General features: G+C 36.0%; 1 protein-coding gene across 1 annotated transcript in view; it reads left to right on the plus strand.

Moving 5' to 3' along the window:
• MTHFD2L (methylenetetrahydrofolate dehydrogenase (NADP+ dependent) 2 like) overlaps positions 1–17,359 on the plus strand; it is a 138,303-nt gene that overhangs the window by 12,460 nt on the left and 108,484 nt on the right. Inside the window, exons 2-3 of the mRNA XM_027087465.1 lie at positions 4,709–4,893; positions 5,517–5,639. Of these exons, the coding sequence (XP_026943266.1) occupies positions 4,709–4,893; positions 5,517–5,639 (308 nt within the window). The remainder of the gene's footprint in view (positions 1–4,708; positions 4,894–5,516; positions 5,640–17,359) is intronic.

Consider the following 17,359-nt stretch of genomic DNA (forward strand, 5'->3'; position numbering starts at 1 on the left):
GTGCCTTTTTTTTTTTTCCATGTTTCACACATGATATGTTAAATATCATAGAATACTGCCTGGCACATAAATGGTTTTCAATATGTATTTATTAAATTAATAAAAACTGGACATGTAGTGCAGTTTTAACAAGGGAACTGATATGATTCCATTTGGAAAATCACTCTGGCTGCAGTGTGGAAAATGGACTGGCAGAGATCGAGACTTGAGCCAGGGTGAATTCTTAGGAGTTGTGTGCTTCTGTGGCTGAACATTTGAGTGGTTGCTGATATGTAACATTTTTCAACAATATGCATGTTGAAAAAAACCTCATTTCTTTATTCACTGAAGTCTATATGAGCTATTAATGTGTGTGTTTACCATTTCTTCCAGCATATGGACTGATACAGGCATTCTCCCATTGGGCCTCCACTAAGTCCGGGTTGCTTCATTTATCCTTATATTGTGTCTCCCATAGAGCCGGGCTTGCTGAGGCTCTGCAGTGACTGAGGGAATCAGTGGGATGGGCCAGCTGCTACTGAAAATGCTCTAAGTCCCTATTCATAATTGGGTGGCAGTCTTTTGGGTGTTTACCCATAAATACCAACTAGGCCAGGCCATATCATATCAGCTATAATTAGCAAGCTGAATTAGCACATCGGTACTATAATGTAAAGTAAGCCCTGTCACCTCAGACCCCAACAAAAAATGTGCAGTCAGGTTTAATCTGTAGGTAGATTGTCTTTTTGGGAGTCAGGAATCAGTTTATGCCATTGTCATCTGACATTCTCAGGGTCACACAGCTTGTAGTGTCTAGGCCATAATCATCCTGGATTATGTTCAGTTGTTGCCAGTTTCACAATAACTTATGACTAAATCATTGTGTTTAACAGAGAATCAGCTAATAAAACATGTAAGCAGCTGCATTGCTATTCATATGCTATAGAATGCAACATGGAGCTCAGATGGTTTTATATTTTAAAATACAAATGTATGTTCTTTACTATAAGAGTGACTTCTAGTCTGTTAGCAGATAAACTTGCTTCTATAGCAGAGTATTTTACCTATCTGAATATTGCTGACACAATTTAATTTTTGGAAAGTATTTTTTTTTTTACTACCTGAAATTGTTTGCCATATCTGCAGCCCTTAGTACTTGTTAACATAGGAGGTCCTTGTTTTCTTAGTATTAAAAGTCCACTTAAATGAATCAATAACAAATGAGCAACAGGAATTCAAAGTAGATAGTGAAAACAGTTCATTATTTAATCCTGAAAAATAAAATTTAAACTCAAAAGTGAATATATTTTATCTTAACTTGATTTAGTCTAATAATTATGTACTAATCATTAGAATGTACAAAGACACAAATTACAAAAGCTCACTCAAGAAATGCTAGGTAACCTGAAGAGCCCTCTTTGTATTAAAAAAAATTAAATTTGGAGTTTTAAACCTCACCACAAAGAAAGCTCCAGGATCAGATGGCTTCACAAGTGAATTCTACAAACATTTAAGGAAGAAATAATACCGATTCTATATAAACTCTTCTGGCAATGGGAAGAGGATGGGATACTTCCTAACTCATTCTATGAGGGCAGTAACCATATACCCAAACCATACAAAGACAGTACAAGAAAAGAAAGCTACAAATATCTGCCAGGTACATAGCTGCAAAAAAAATTTTAAAAATTGATGAAATCCACAATATCTGGAAAGGATATGTGGGAGGTTTATCCCAGGAATGCAAGGTTGGTTTAACATTTGAAAAGAGTCTAAAACCAAAAAAACCATTTGATCATATGATCATCTCCATTGACACAGAAAAAGCATTCAGCAGTATCCTGATATAAAGTCGCTTCAAACTAAGATAGAACTAAGCCATAAAACTAAATGCATAACCTAAACCCATAAAACTTCTAGAAGGAAACATGGGAGAAAACCTTTGTTACCTTGAGTTAAGCAAATATTTCTTACGCACAATACCACAAGCATGATCCATAAATGGAAAATTGATTAAAATACATCAAAATTGAGAACTTATCATACAAAGACACAGTTAAGAGAATGAAAAGGCAAAGCATAGACTTGGAGAAAGTATTTCAAATTATATATCTGATAAAGGACTTGAATCTAGGATATATGAAGAACTCTCAAAACTCAATAAGGAAATGACCTATTAAACAAAGGGCAAAAAATTAAATTACACAATTCACCAAAGAAGATAGGCATATGAAAAAAATATGCACATGAAAAAAAAATGCTCAACATCATCATTCATTAGGGGAATGCAAATTAAAAGCACAGTCAGATACTATCATATATCCACTAGAATATCTAAAATTTAAAAGACCGACCATATCAAGGGATAGCAACTATGTGGAACAACTGGAACTCACATATACTTCTTGCAGAAATGTAGAATGGTACAACCAGTTTGGAAAGCGGATTGACAGTTTCTTACACATTTAAACATATACCATATGATCCAGCCATTCTAGTCCTAGATATTTGCTCGAGACATGAAAGTATATGTGCATACAGTGACCTGTACGTGAATGATTGTAGCAGCTTTATTTGTCATGACTAAAAACTGGAAACAACACACGTATATCCATCAACAATTAAATGGATATACACAATTTGATATATCCTTACAATGGAAAACTCAGCAATAAAAGGAGATGCACTATTGTTACATACAACAGCATGAATGAATTTTAATTGTGCTAAGTGAAAGTAGCTAGATGAGAAGGAGCATGTAGTGCGTGATTCCATTTTTATAAAACTCGTGATAATACCAACTAACATATAGTGACAGAAAGCAGACCAGTGTTGTCTGGAGGCAGGGCAGGGACAGATAGAATGGTGAGATTACAAAGGGTTACCAGGAAACTTCTGAGGGGGATGGATATTTCCATATTCTTGATTGTGGTGATGGTTTCTCAGATATACACATATACTAAAACGTCAAACTTTCGCTTTAAATATATGCAGTTTATTGTATATCAATTATACTGTAATAAAACTATTACAAAATTAAGACAGTGGAGCAAGATTGATACACTGCATTTACCATGACCTTCCATGTCTTGAAAGTGGAAAGTAGACAAAATTAGAATCAAAAGTAGAGTTTACTTATAATTGTATTATCTAACCAATGTGTATTTGCTCAGTTAATTGTTTACCCATGGATATGATTATTATTGAAATATACTTTTGTGTTGAACTGAAGAAGTGGTTTTCAAACACGATCATGCGCAAGAATACCTGTGGGGACCCGTTAGATGTGCAGATTCCCAGCCTCTCTCCCCTCTCCCAGGGATTGCAAATCATGGGTGTGGTCTTGGGGTCTAGGAATATGCAAGTTCAGTAAGCTTCCCAGGCAATTTTGACGTATGTCTCCATAGACCATATTTCAGAATCACTTCTTAGCAGAACATTGTTTACATCAAAATTGTTTGAATCTGGATGAACTCTGTGGACCACTGGTGCCAGGTTGATATGGAATATTCTTGATCTGGTCTATGTATGTGTACGTCAACCTATTAGAGAGGGGGTTGACTTATTTAGAAGGGGCAGCAAGTTTGCATTTTGTTTGTGCTGGCTGATATTCATGATGACGGCTCTCACTAGAACATAGAAAATGTACAGGTGCTTGAAAAAATTAAGTTGCTATAAGGTTTTTCTTTCCTCCTTTTCTTCTCCTTCACAATATTCATTGACCTGCTTTTGATATTTTGTGTAATATTCATGTGCTATAGATCATGCTTTCACCAGGCCTTTCAATAGTGAAAGGACAGGGGCCCCAGGAAGAAGGAACCATCTTTTACTTTATCAGGTACCTTTAAAAACTAAACATGCAGTAGGAGCAACATTAATTCACCACTTTTAAGTTTGAGATCATGGAGAGCAGGAAAACCTTCCCATAAGGCATTTTTTGTGCCTTTCCAGAGAGAGATTTATGTCATCTATCAAAGTATAGTACTTCTTACCTACTTAAGCACTTAAAAACTGCCAGGAAGTAATGTTTTGTGCAGTTTTTCTATTAGAAATGATGCCGTGGTGTGGGTGTTTGGGTAGGGGGGCAACTGAGCCTTACTTACTGGCCTGGTCCCCACAGTAATCAATGACAAGCATGGCAAGACTGGCAGCTGTCATCACAGTTGTCCTTGTCCTGGAGCTGAGGGATAAAATTTTTCCTTTAGTAAGTGAGAAGAGTTGTGTAGTACGGAGCTCATGACTTCAGGGTCTTGTACAGGATATTCTATTAAGAGTGAACTGACTTTGCCTTTGGGTCAAAAGGCTATGGGGCCACGTATATACACCATGGCCTGGAGCTTTGAAGATGGGTGCTAGTTTTAACTAGACTGTGCTGATCTGTCTCTTCTGAAAAAAATAGCAGAGCTTTTAATACAGCCAATATTATAGAGCCAATATTCTAGAACTTTAGTATGTGGTTTGATAATTGAAATATATATATGTAAAAGTTATGTATACTATAGATAGATTGTTATGCAGAACTAAAAAGCAGAGTTGGACTCCTTTAAAAAATTATAAATATATTTTTGAACCTGAAGAATGAGTGTCAAATATACCTGAAAGAAGTCAAATTTTGGTTGCTCACTTGGGGAATCATAAATGTTTTATTCACTCTTGTACTTTAAATTTTTGTGGTTGAATATTCCTTATTGCCTTTTTAGTACTACCTTTATTCCTTTGTTTTCCACAGACATGACGCAATTATTATCTCAGGAACTGAAATGGCCAAACAAATCCAGAAAGAAATACAGCGAGGTGTGGAATCTTGGATTTCTCTTGGGAATGGAAGACCTCACCTCAGTATCATTTTAGTGGGTGATAACCCAGCAAGCCACACATACGTCAGGAAGAAGATCAAAGCTGCTGCTGCCGTAGGTGGGGACGTGTTTTAGTTGTACTTGTTACTAGATAGCGTTTTCTGGTTTTACTTCAAAGTGTGATAATTATGAATGATAATTGTCAACTAAGTGCTATTTGAATGACATGTATTATTATTATTATTTATTATAGATTATTTAGTTACCGAAGTTTATATTCATTTCTTACTCTTTTTCTTCAAATTTCTTATTGAATCAATTCAGTGTGATTTCAGATCTTATGGTGAGATGTGAGAGCAACATGTTACATTTAAAGGGCCTGTTTTTTTGCTTTAATCACATGATAAACCTGGCTAGTTCACTCTGCCGAACTTGGCCTAATAGTGGTGGTGGTGGTATTGGTGTTCTTACTCTCTTCAAATCCGCTAACGGTAGCTTATCACAGATGAGCGTGATTTGCTAAATGGGTTACTGGGCCAAAGAATGCATGTGAATCACAAGAAAGCATCTGTACTATTTGAAAATTCCCTCCTGATGGTGCTTAGAACATCATTTTTGTAGAAGGGCCTTTTCTTCCAGTGGGATAGGAGCAGAGGGAACCAATCACACATTGTGTAAGACACCATCAATGAAAAAACACATCTTTGTTAAAGTGACTTTCTGTACTTGTTTTTCTTCCAGGTATCTGTAGTGAGATCATTCTAAAACCTAAGGATGTTTCTCAGGAAGAACTTTTGGATATAACCAATCAATTGAACATGGACCCAAGAGTCAGTGGTATATTAGTTCAGTTGCCACTGCCAGGTACATAATGCTCTTCTATATGCCTGGTTTGGTTAGGAGCAAGGACATCTTTTCAACATTATATCATGACACTGCAAATAATTTATAAAATATGTTCAGAAGGGGACTAGCTATTATATTAGCATGCAGTAGGTGGCAATTTCTGAATGACGTTTACAATGACTGAAAACTGTGAAAGAAAAATTTAGGCTTTGGCAATACATCCAGTTCTTGTTTTGCACAATAGTGCAAAACCATGAAAATGACTAAGTTGAAACTGGACAAAGCAAATCAATAAGAGAATAACAATTGTTCTGTGACCTTTAAAATGTTTTCTCAAAACACTAAAAACTCTCTTACTGTGGTTTATAAATATATAAGGAAATGAAAAATAGTAAAATTAATATTTATCAGTACACTGTAATTTAAAACATTAGAAACATTGAGAATTAAAGTATTACTTCATTGCCAAAATCTTGTCAAGAGGAGTTTGAACAGTTACTTGCCTTCTTCTCATCATACGACTTATTATATGGAGCAGGCATCTTTTCTATGCCTTGGTGAATTGAACTGTCAAATTCTTTTTAAGTTTGGATCAACTTCCATCTTGTCCTTTGTCCTTTCAAAGTCATGAGATATCTCTGAGAGTTTCTTTAATGTGAAGTTTTGTTCTGGTGTCACTTCCTCTGGGGCGTTGTCATCCTTTTTGTCACAATCACATTCCTCATTTATTTTGATCAGTTTGCCTTCACTAAGTTCTTATGGCTGCATAGCTACATTGCTCCAAAGGGCACGGTGTCAACATTCCTGGGTCATCCCCTATTTCTTGTACAACCCATTTACATTCAGTTAGAATCCTGTTGAAGCGACTTTATCTTGTTTTTTACATTCATGGCTCTTACCTTCTTGCTGGCCTAGGTCTCTTCTGTCCTTGCTTTGCTGTCATCATCTTCAGATCTTCTATTCACATCCAATTTCATTTCCAGCATCATCACGTTTTATTTCTTTGTTGCACTTTCATCTTTATGGGCTAATAGCCTCTTTTTTTTTTTTTTTTTTGCGGTACATGGGCCTCTCACTGTTGTGGCCTCTTCCGTTGCGGAGCACAGGCTCCAGACGCACAGGCTCAGCGGCCATGGCTCACGGGCCCAGCCGCTCCGCGGCATGCGGGATCTTCCCGGACCAGGGCACGAACCCGCGTCCCCTGCATCGGCAGGCAGACTCTCAACCATTGCGCCACCAGGGAAGCCCTAATAGCCTCTTTTGATTACTCACTTTTGTGAAATGTCAAGTGAGTTTATCACTGGAACACAAGGAAGCAACATGATTTGCTGTCTGCGTTTGAACTGAATAACAGATGTGCAGTGACCAAGCACTGACAGACTTTGAAAGAAGTGACATGTTAGTCACTGATCATGATGCTCATCTGTTATTTACATAGTGATTTTTGGACCAAAGAGCTAGCAGCTCTTATATAATTAGTCACAGTTAATATGCCATGATAACTGAAATTTGAACTGTGTTGTTGGAAGGCTGCTGTTATTTGACTAAATTGTGGCTCTGAAATTTGTACATATTTCAATGAGCAAGGCAAGGACTTGCAAAGCAATATTATAGATTACAGTAGTTTTGTGCAGTTTTGAGTTCTTCTGTAAGTTCTGACTTGCAGAAAGTAAAGCTGTATGATGCTATCACCTGGGATCTTTGTATGGTATTAATTTTTAATTTATCCAATGATATAACTTAATATCTTAGTATATGTTATAACATTTATGCTGTTTAAATTACACCCAAAATTCACATTTCTAATTCTTTTCTTCCAATATGGCTGCATTTAAAAAAAAATCAAAATGTTGGAAAGGATGTTAGAAGTTATCAAGGTTCCCCTCAAAATGCTTCTGACAGATAATACTATAGATTCATCATGTTAAATTAGCATAGTGATTTATCCCTTACTTTTATAACTACAAAACGAATTCAACACATATAGCATACTCATTTGATATCATAGGAAATTAAGGTCTAGAAAATATCAGGGGTATATTAACATCACAAATCTGTTTTTTTTGTTTGTTTGTTTGTTTGTTTGCCGTACGCGGGCCTCTCACTGTTGGGGCCTCTCCCGTTGCGGAGCACAGGCTCCGGATGCACAGGCTCAGCGGCCATGGCCCACGGGGCCAGCCGCTCCACGGCATGTGGGATCTTCCCGGACCGGGGCACGAACCCGTGTCCCCTGCATCGGCAGGCGGACTCTCAACCACTGCGCCACCAGGAAAGCCCTGTCCAAAAATTTTGACATTGGGTTTAAACCCAGTTGTTTGGCTCATGCAAAGCAAGAATCTTTTTTTTTTTTTTTTTTGTACTGTGTTTGCCAAGCAATCTTCTTGTGGTGTGCAGTTTTTAAATTTCCCCTGCTTATATTTGTATTACATTCAAATCATTATAGAAAACATATCACATTTCCAAATATCTAGTTTGTCTTCAAAAATTAAATTCATGTCTGTAGAAATTTTACCCCTTTATGGGCAATATTCCTTTTTGTTAAATTTATTAGCAGTTTGCCACTAGATGGCACTAGTGATCTGTCTGTACTAAAATAAATTGAGTCCTGTGTTCATTTTAGAAGGTGAGAAGCCTAGAGCCAAAGGAATGATAACAAATATTTGGATGCTTTAAGAGAGGGCAATTTTCTATCTAGCTGAAAAGAAAAGCCAATAATATACAAAATAACAGTGACTAAAATGTGTTACGTGAAGCACGTATTATGTCTTAGGCACTTCACAGTAGTTGATTCGTTGGATCCTCACAATAACCCAATGGTGGTGGAGCTATTATTATGTACATTTTACTGATGATGGATTTAAGGTACAGAGAGGTTAGGTAACTTCCTCTAAGATCACAGAGCTGGTAATTGAGCTGGGATGTGAATCCAGGCAGACTGGTCCCTCATGCCATTACCGTTATGTTACCACCCCCACCAGCATGCCGTGTTAGCTAGTGGGTAATGTGTGCTTACTAGGTGACAGGTACTCTTTTATATGGATGATTTTATTTAGTCCTCAAAGCAGCCTTATGAGTAAGAATTACCTTCTTCATTTTACAGATCAGGAGACTCTATTTTCCTTAACCTACATTATACTGGGACATATAGTTTGTCGGTTACTAGAAAAAGTTGGATAAAGTAGGAAATCATAAAACAATGCATTTTACCTTAAACATTGTATTATGACATAAAGTATTTATATATTAATTCATCAATCTTTTGATGTAGGTTGTTGGGGAGGAAAATTTCCTCTTCCCTTCTAGGTTCTTCTGGCTGGTGACCTGAGATAGATTCACAGGAGAAAAACAAACAAAAGTTTAATAACATATGTACTTGGGAGAGACCCAGGAAAACTGAGTGACTCGCCAAAATGGCTGAAGCTTTCACCTTAAATACGATCTTCAGCTAAAGACAAAAGATTCAGCTAAAGACAAAAGAAGATGTTGGGCGTAGTGGTTTGGGACTTCAAAGGGGAGGAAAGCAATTTACCTGGAGATGCAAAAGCAGATGTTTGCTGGGCCATGCAGGGGCATTGGGACGCAGAGTGGACTTTGATGTCTAGGCGCTGCTGGGTTTCCCCCAACACAACTAGTCCATTTTCTTTGCAGATATTTCTGGAGATACCTCTATTCTAGGAATAGGTCCTTTATCTAAATTCTTCAGGCAGCTAATGGGGAGGTAAAAACACAGACTTACTGAGTCTTCTGTTTCTTAAAAATAATCAGCCTAAAATAATCCTCATGCCAAAGAGACATTTTGGGGTGGCAAATTGTACTTCCCTACAGGATCCAAGTCTCTATGGAACCTACTGTTTGGAATTTTGTGTTATCTTCTGGCATTAATAATACCTATGAATCACTGCCTATAATTTTCAGTTTGAGATAAAACTAAGTGAAAATTCATCTATCTATATATATTTTTTAATTTATTTTTATTTATTTTTGGCTGCATTGGGTCTTCACTGCTGAGCGCAGGCTTTCTCTAATTGCAGCGAGCGGGGGCTACTCTTTGTTGCAGTGTGCAGACTTCTCATTGCAGTGGCTTCTCTTGTTGCGGAGCAAGGGCTCTAGGCGCGTGGGCTTCAGCAGTTGTGGCTCACGGGCATAGTTGCTCCGCAGCATGTGGGATCTTCCCAGACCAGGGCTTGAACCCGTGTCCCCTGCATTGGCAGGCGGATTGTTAACCACTGCACCACCAAGGAAGCCCCCCATCTATATTTTTAAAGTGTTTCCCAGTGTTCATGGTTGTCTTGTCCTTATCTAAGTCATTACTAATTCTTTTTAATTCTCAAGTCTTTTGAGAACATTCAACTTAGTCTTCATAGACATAACAACTGTTTGTTTGTACTATTTTAATTAAATCACATAATTTACTGTGAAAGAACTGGCAAAAACAGGTTGAGAAATACACACACTTGTCTCTTGATTATCATGAAACTCTACTGGTAGGTGCAGGAGTAGTTTATTAATTACATTCTGATATTCTTTCAGCAAGCCCTGGGCATCAACCTGCATGCTTTAAGAAGACGTGGAAATCATTAGTCATTTTGATAGATTGTGTTGGGGAAGGGCAAATTTCCCCTCTATCTCTCTTGAGTTCTGTGGCTGGACTACTACACAAGACAGATTAACAGGAGAAAAAGAAACAAACTTTAACTTATGCACATGGAGGTCCCACAGTCATGGGACCTAGGAAGTGGCCAAAGCAGGAAGCTTTTATACTTTTTAGACAAACAAACAATAAATTTGTGAGGAATTCACAGGACAAAGAAAATTAGGCTTTGGGTGCTTAATTAGTGAAGAATCTAAGTAGAGTTTGAGTTTGGGATGGTAAACTAAAGGAGTAACAAGTTTTGTTTATATAAGTTTCTCGCCCCAAATTCCCTATCTCTGGAAATCAGGGTGTCCTACCTTCAGATGCAAGGAGTGCACCTTTCATGAGAGATTTATTTCCTACTTTAAAGGAGACAGAGAGGAGGGTCAGAGTGTCCCTCTTACAGTGGCTCTTTCTTAAGTAACCAATTCAAAATAATTAGTATGCCATTGAAGCGTATTTTGGCATGGCCTGCCCTGAGCCCCAACAGTTGGCTATGTGCAAGTGGATTGAAATAGCCTCTCTCTGGTACATGCCTTATAAGATTGTTATAATGAAACAATGAGCAAATGAACTAATGAAATGATTCTAGTCAATTACATCTCCAATTTTCCATCATTTTGTTAATAATCTGGATTCCAAGTTATTTCATGATTCGAAGTCGGAAATTGTTTTTCACAATTAGGGCACTATGTTGAGCAAAAGAAATTCCAAATTAGAATTATAATTCTGGTGTTGGAATACAAGCTTGCATAAGGATTAAACAGAATGTGCAAGCAGTTTTCATGCATCTCATTTGGGTAAGAAAGCAAAGAAATGAGAGAGAATTCTGTCCTATTTGATGGTAATGAATCTATCACAGGCTTAAGCCCATGCTTTTGTTCAGGAGCTGTGTGACTTTGGTCCGGATTGAAAGTACTCAGGATAAAATTGTGTGTCCACAGTCACGTGGTCTGACTGTTTGTCCTGTAACTGGTCCTACATCTAGGGAGAGATGAAACAATCATATGTGGATGCTTCCCTACTCCTTTCCTAACTGTGCATAGATTCTATCAGTATCAATAAGTGATCGTTTTGTCAAGGCCAGAATGATGTCTGCTATTGGTGTTGTATATATTTTTCTCCTAATTACGTATTATTTGCTCTTAGCTTTTATTGAGTTACATCTATTAAACTTATATTAAATATCATTTGTAGAGTATGTCAACTGAAGAAAAATGCACACTCTAAAAGTTGAGAGTTAAGTTTTATTTGGGGACATTACTGAGGACTGTAGCCTGGGAGACAGCCTCTCAGGTAGCTCTGAGAAACTACTCCAAAGAAATAAGGAAGGAGCTAGGATATCTAGGAGTTTTTTCTGAAAAAAAAAAAAAAAAAAAAGGTAGTTGAACATCAGAAGATTACTACTAATCACAAAAAACAGACATCTCAAGTTAATGATTTTAGTGATTTTCTATGTATGGGAAGATGCAAGAGTCTGGACTCATTGAAATTATTCCTTAGATATGCATCTTAACTATCTAGGGTCAGTATCCAGAACACAGAATGTTTCCTGGTTTTCTCCATCCTGAATTACCCTCAGGGTACACTGTTAGGCAGGGGGTGGGATGACTACAGTGGTTGATAGCTTGATGGTGGGCAACATTTGTTGTTGACTGGAATGGCAGGCAACGTTCCCTTTCCACAAGTATGTGTCAGTTTGTAGTGTTAAAAATAAGGTGGAATAATGGTCTTTAAAACTTGGGAACCAGTGACATTCTTTTTGGACTAAAGCAATGAAAGGGAAATGATAATGTCCACAAGCTTGAAGCACACTGGAAATTTGCTATAAATGTTTGTTGTCGGGTGGTACTTGGTACAGGGTGAATTTGGTTTAAAAGGGTTTAAATTATATGAATTATATGAAAGCATTCAGATGTAAGTCTAGAAAACAGCAATCACTCAATTAAATTTTAATGTGGTTTTTTACAACTGCTCCATGATAACTATTACTAGTATTAGTAATGGCGATTTTTATCATGTATTATTGCCAGACATTGTTATAAAGTGCTCTATATACAAGAAATCATTTAACACTCAGAACAACCCTTAACAGTAGGTACATTTTTTTTGATCTGTGGTTTATAGTTAAGGAAACTGAACTGAGAAACTTGTGTAAGGTCACAACAAGTGAGTAGCAGAGAAAAACCAGGAGACCCATTTATAGTATTCTTTCAATCATAATCACAGTCCCACAACTGAGACTGCAAGTCAAGCACCAAGAGAGGTGCTTAATCACCTTTTTGTATTTTCTTGCTTTCTAAGAAATCGACCTCTCATCTATTTCTGGGAACAAAATTATTAGGTAGAATGGGAAAACTTATTCTATCTTATCTATCTTTTTCTAAAATAGTTTTTCAAATATTTCCCTTCATTTATCTAGTTTGAAGCCTTTGAGGATTAACATCTTCCAATTTATGTAAGAGGATTGAACAGAGAAATCAGAATGAAATACAGGATTAAAGGATTAAATATGGAGAGGGCGAGTAAGAAAAGTGAGAATTCACGGTGTAGATATAACAAAGACAAAATTTTCTAGACTTAAGTAGGCATAAAAATGTGGGTATTGACCTAATTAGTGCATGTAGATATGTATATTTGTCTAAAACTTGATTCTTCATTTGGAGAAAAAAGGTCTTGCTATAATTGCTCTTCTTGAGAGCTTGTGGAATTTATGTATGCAGAATACTTTTTACTCTATTTTTAATGTTCTTGACCAGAATGGGAAATTTTCATCACTCTGGACTCCTCAGTTTTTGTAGAGCTTCTTTTCTGTTTATTTCTAAATAATTTCTAAATTAGACTTGACCTTTGTTATAGCTCCCCCCCTTTCTTTATGGAGAAAAATGATTCCACATAGAGTATTTCATTGCTTTTCAGTAATATGTTTCTTCCACTAGACTATTAGTTACATCAAAGCAGGGGGAATTGGAGTCAACATTTTTATTCCACCTTGCATCATGGTAGACTCTTAGTGAATGTTATTGCTGGAATGAATGAACCCTATAGTTTCACAGCTATTGCTTTCTGTGTATGTGTGTCATTGAAGGTTCATCCTTCTACCTATTCTTCTACATCTAAGAGAGTAGTGTGTAAGTTCTGTCACTGATCAGGATTTGGTAAGGATCTTATACCCCCATACACTTGAAGGCTTCCTAAGTGATAGTATTTACTATACAAAGGACATGCTAGGATAATGTACATTTTATTACTTGAATAGGACTTTAGCCTCTGACCTCTTGACTACATTGATTATCTTTCAAACATACTGGGACTGACTTCTTTCCAACTTTTAGGCCTTAGCTTAAATGCCACTGGCTCAGAGAGCCTTTCCCAGCCCATACCTTCTAAAATTACTTTAATTCTGTCAATTCCTATGTTAGATCTGCTTTTTTCTATGGCAGACAAACAAAGTACTCCAAATATCCACATATTCCCTTACATTTCCCAACTTCTCCTAGGTTGGGGCCATGTCACTTCTGGTTACTGGACTGTGAGGGGAAGTGACTTTTTTGAGCCACTTCTGGACTGAGATGGTTAAAAGCTATGTGGCCCCCATCCCCTCTCCCCCTTTTGTTGCAGTTATCATGAAAGCTACGTGTTATAGATGATTGCCAGTTATGAGAAGAAAGGAAGTGGGATTCTTAACAGAGGCTTACGTGAGTAAGAAATAAGTATCCTTTCATAAATGATTGGGATTTCAGATTAAAACACACACACACACACAAACACAAATGTGATGAAAACTATAAACACACAGATCTAAGAAGCTCAACGAACTCCAAGCCCATAAAATATGAAAAAACTATACCTAAAACACAAAAATCAAATTGTTCAAATGCAGTGTGATAGAAAACATTTTTCAAGCAACAAGAGGGGGGAAAATGTCACATTATATACAGAGAAACAAAAGGAAGGAAATAGATATCTTGTCAAAAACAATGTAAGCAAGAAGACAGTGGAACACCTTGATTTTTAAAGTACTGAAAGAAAAAAAAACTATTGATCATGAATTCTGTACTCAGTGAAAATATCTTTAAAAACCAAAGGCAAAAAAGCATTTTTTTAGACATTTAGGAAGAGTAGAATCCAGACAGAGCTGAAAACAATCAACAGCACACCCACACTATAAAAAATGGAAGTCCTTCAGGCTGAAAGAAATGATACCAAATGAAAATATGTATCTAGCCAAAGGAATGAAGAACAATGGTAGCTACATGAGTAAGTATATCTGACGTTTTTCTTATTAGTCATATAATTTTAGAATATAATTGGTATTTATCCCAAAATAAAAAACAATTTAATGTGTGGTTTGCAACATGTACAACAATAGCACAAAAGTCAGAAAGGAAGAAATGATAGGACATCATTGTTAGATTCTTATGCTGTATGTGCAGTGATATATCACTTGAGGGTAGACTGAAATAAGTTAAAGCTGCGTACTATAAAATCACAAGCAACTGCTAAAAAAAACCCACACAGCAAAGAGTTATAGATAATAAGCCAGTAAAAGAGATAACATCCAATAATTAAAAATGTTCAAATTATTCTAAAGGAAGAAAGAAAATGGGGGAATGATAGATTTAATCACATAAATGTAACGTTGTATATAATCCAATTAGATGTCAGAGGTTGTCAGATTGAATAAAAAACAAGACCCAACTATATGGTGCCTACAGAAAATAAATTTTAAGTATAAGGATCCAGAGAGGTTAAAAGAAAAAGGATGTAAAAGACACACTATATTAACATAAATCAAAAGAAAGCTGGAGTGGTTATGTTAGTAGCAGGCAAAGTATATTTCAGAGCAATGGATACTACCAGGAATAAAGAAGGTCATTCCACAGCAATAAAGGAGTCAGTTTATCAAACAGAAATAGCAACCTCAATTGTTTATATACCTAAGAAAGCATTAACAAAAACTAATAGAATTGTAAGGAAAGTAGACAAATCCAAAATTATAATAATAGATTTTAGTACCTCTTTCTCAATAACTGAGAGAACAAGTGGAGAGAAAATCAGTAAGAACAAAGATTTGAAGTAGAATATCATCCAGTTTGATCTAATCGACATTTACAGAACACTCTCCCTGCAAACAACAGAATACACATTTTTTTTCAAGTTCACATAGAACATTTACCAAGAGATAACATATTCTAGGCTATAAAACAAATCTCAAATATAGAAGGATTTACATTACCTAAAGCATTTTCCCTCACCACAATGGAGTTAGATTAAAAATCACTAGCAGAAAAATATCTGGAAAATTCCCAAATATTTGGAAACTAGAGAACATCTAAATAACCCATGTGTCAAGTAAGAAAATAAAAGGGAAGTTAGAAATCACTTTTAACTTTTCAATGAAAATACAACATATCAAAATTTATGGTATGCCACTAAAAAATTACTTAGGAGGAAATATATAGCACTAAACACCTATCTTAGAAAAGAAGAAAGGTCCCACATCAATAACCTCAGCTCCCACCTTAAGATACTAGAAAAAGAAGAGCAAGTTAAAGACAAAGTAAGAACAAGAAAGGAAATAATAAAGATCAGGGCAGAAATTAATGAAATAGAAAACAAAAAAATAATGAAGAAAATAATGAAATGAAAGCTAGACTATCAGGGAAAAAGGAAGATACAAATTACCAATATCAGGAATGAGAAAAATAACATCACTATAGATTTTACAGATATTAAAAGGATAAAAGGTAATATGTCAGACAACTTGATGCCAGTTAATTTGGCAAATTAGAGGAAATGGACTACTTTCTTGAAAGATACACACTGCCAAAGCGCACTCAAAAAGAAATAGGGGGCTTCCCTGGTGGCGCAGTGGTTGGGAGTCCGCCTGCCGATGCAGGGAACACAGGTTCGTGCCCCGGTCTGGGAAGATCCCACATGCCGCGGAGCAGCTAGGCCCGTGAGCCATGGCCGCTGAGCCTATGCATCTGGAGCCTGTGTTCCGCTACGGGAGAAGCCACAACAGTGAGAGGCCTGCGTACCACAAAAAAAGAAAGAAAAGAAATAGATAACCTGAATAACTCTTATTAAAAAATTGACCTTGTAGTGAAAATCTATTTCACAAAGAAAGCTCCATGTTCAGATGGCTTTACTAGTGAAATCTACCAAATATTTAAAGAAAAAATAATATTAAAGAGGAGGAAATACTTCCTAAGTCATTATATAAGACCACCATTACTCTGATACCAAAAAACAGGCAAAGACATTACAAGAAAGGAAAACCACAGAACAGAAACTTTCATGAACATAAATGAAAAAGGTATTAACAAATAAAATCCAACAATATGTAAAAAGTATCATTCATCGTGACCAAAATTCATCATGACTTTTATTACAGGAATGCAACATTGGTTTAACATTAGAAAATCAAACAATGTATTTCACCACATTAACAAACTAAAAATGGAAAATCATATGATTATCTCAATAAATAGATTAATTTTTTGGTAAAATTCATTGATTCCTGATAAAAAGCTGTCATAACTAATAATAATAAAAGGGAACTTCCTCAAGCTGATAAGGGACACATATAAAAAATTCACAGATAACATCATAGTTCATTATGAAAGACAGTATTTTCCTCTTATGATCAGGAAGAAATCAAGAATGTCCATTCTTATCATGTCTATTCTTGGAGATTCTAACCAACACAGAAGGCAAGGCAAGGAAAAGAAAATAAAAAGCAGATAACATGATTGTCTATGTAGAAAATTCAATGGAATCTAGAAAAATAAAAAGCTACTAATACTAATAAATGAGTTTAACAAGGTTGGAAGATACAAGATTAATATGCAAATATCAATCTCCATTCTATGTATTAGCATCAAATATCAGATACTAAAATGAAAAGAGACATTTAAAATAGCATCAAAAATGTGAAATCTTCAGGCATAAATTTGACAAAAGATGTGAGAACCTGTGCATTGAAAGCTACAGAACATTCCTGAGAGAAATTAAAGAAGACCTAAATAAATCAATATATTATGTTCATGTGTTGGAAGACTAAATATTGTTAAGATGTCAGTTATCTTCAAATTAATTT

This window comes from Aethalodelphis obliquidens, unplaced genomic scaffold (assembly GCF_003676395.1).
Source record: "Aethalodelphis obliquidens isolate GAN/ISIS:26980383/991018 unplaced genomic scaffold, ASM367639v1 scaffold59, whole genome shotgun sequence".
Lineage (NCBI taxonomy): Eukaryota > Metazoa > Chordata > Mammalia > Artiodactyla > Delphinidae > Aethalodelphis > Aethalodelphis obliquidens.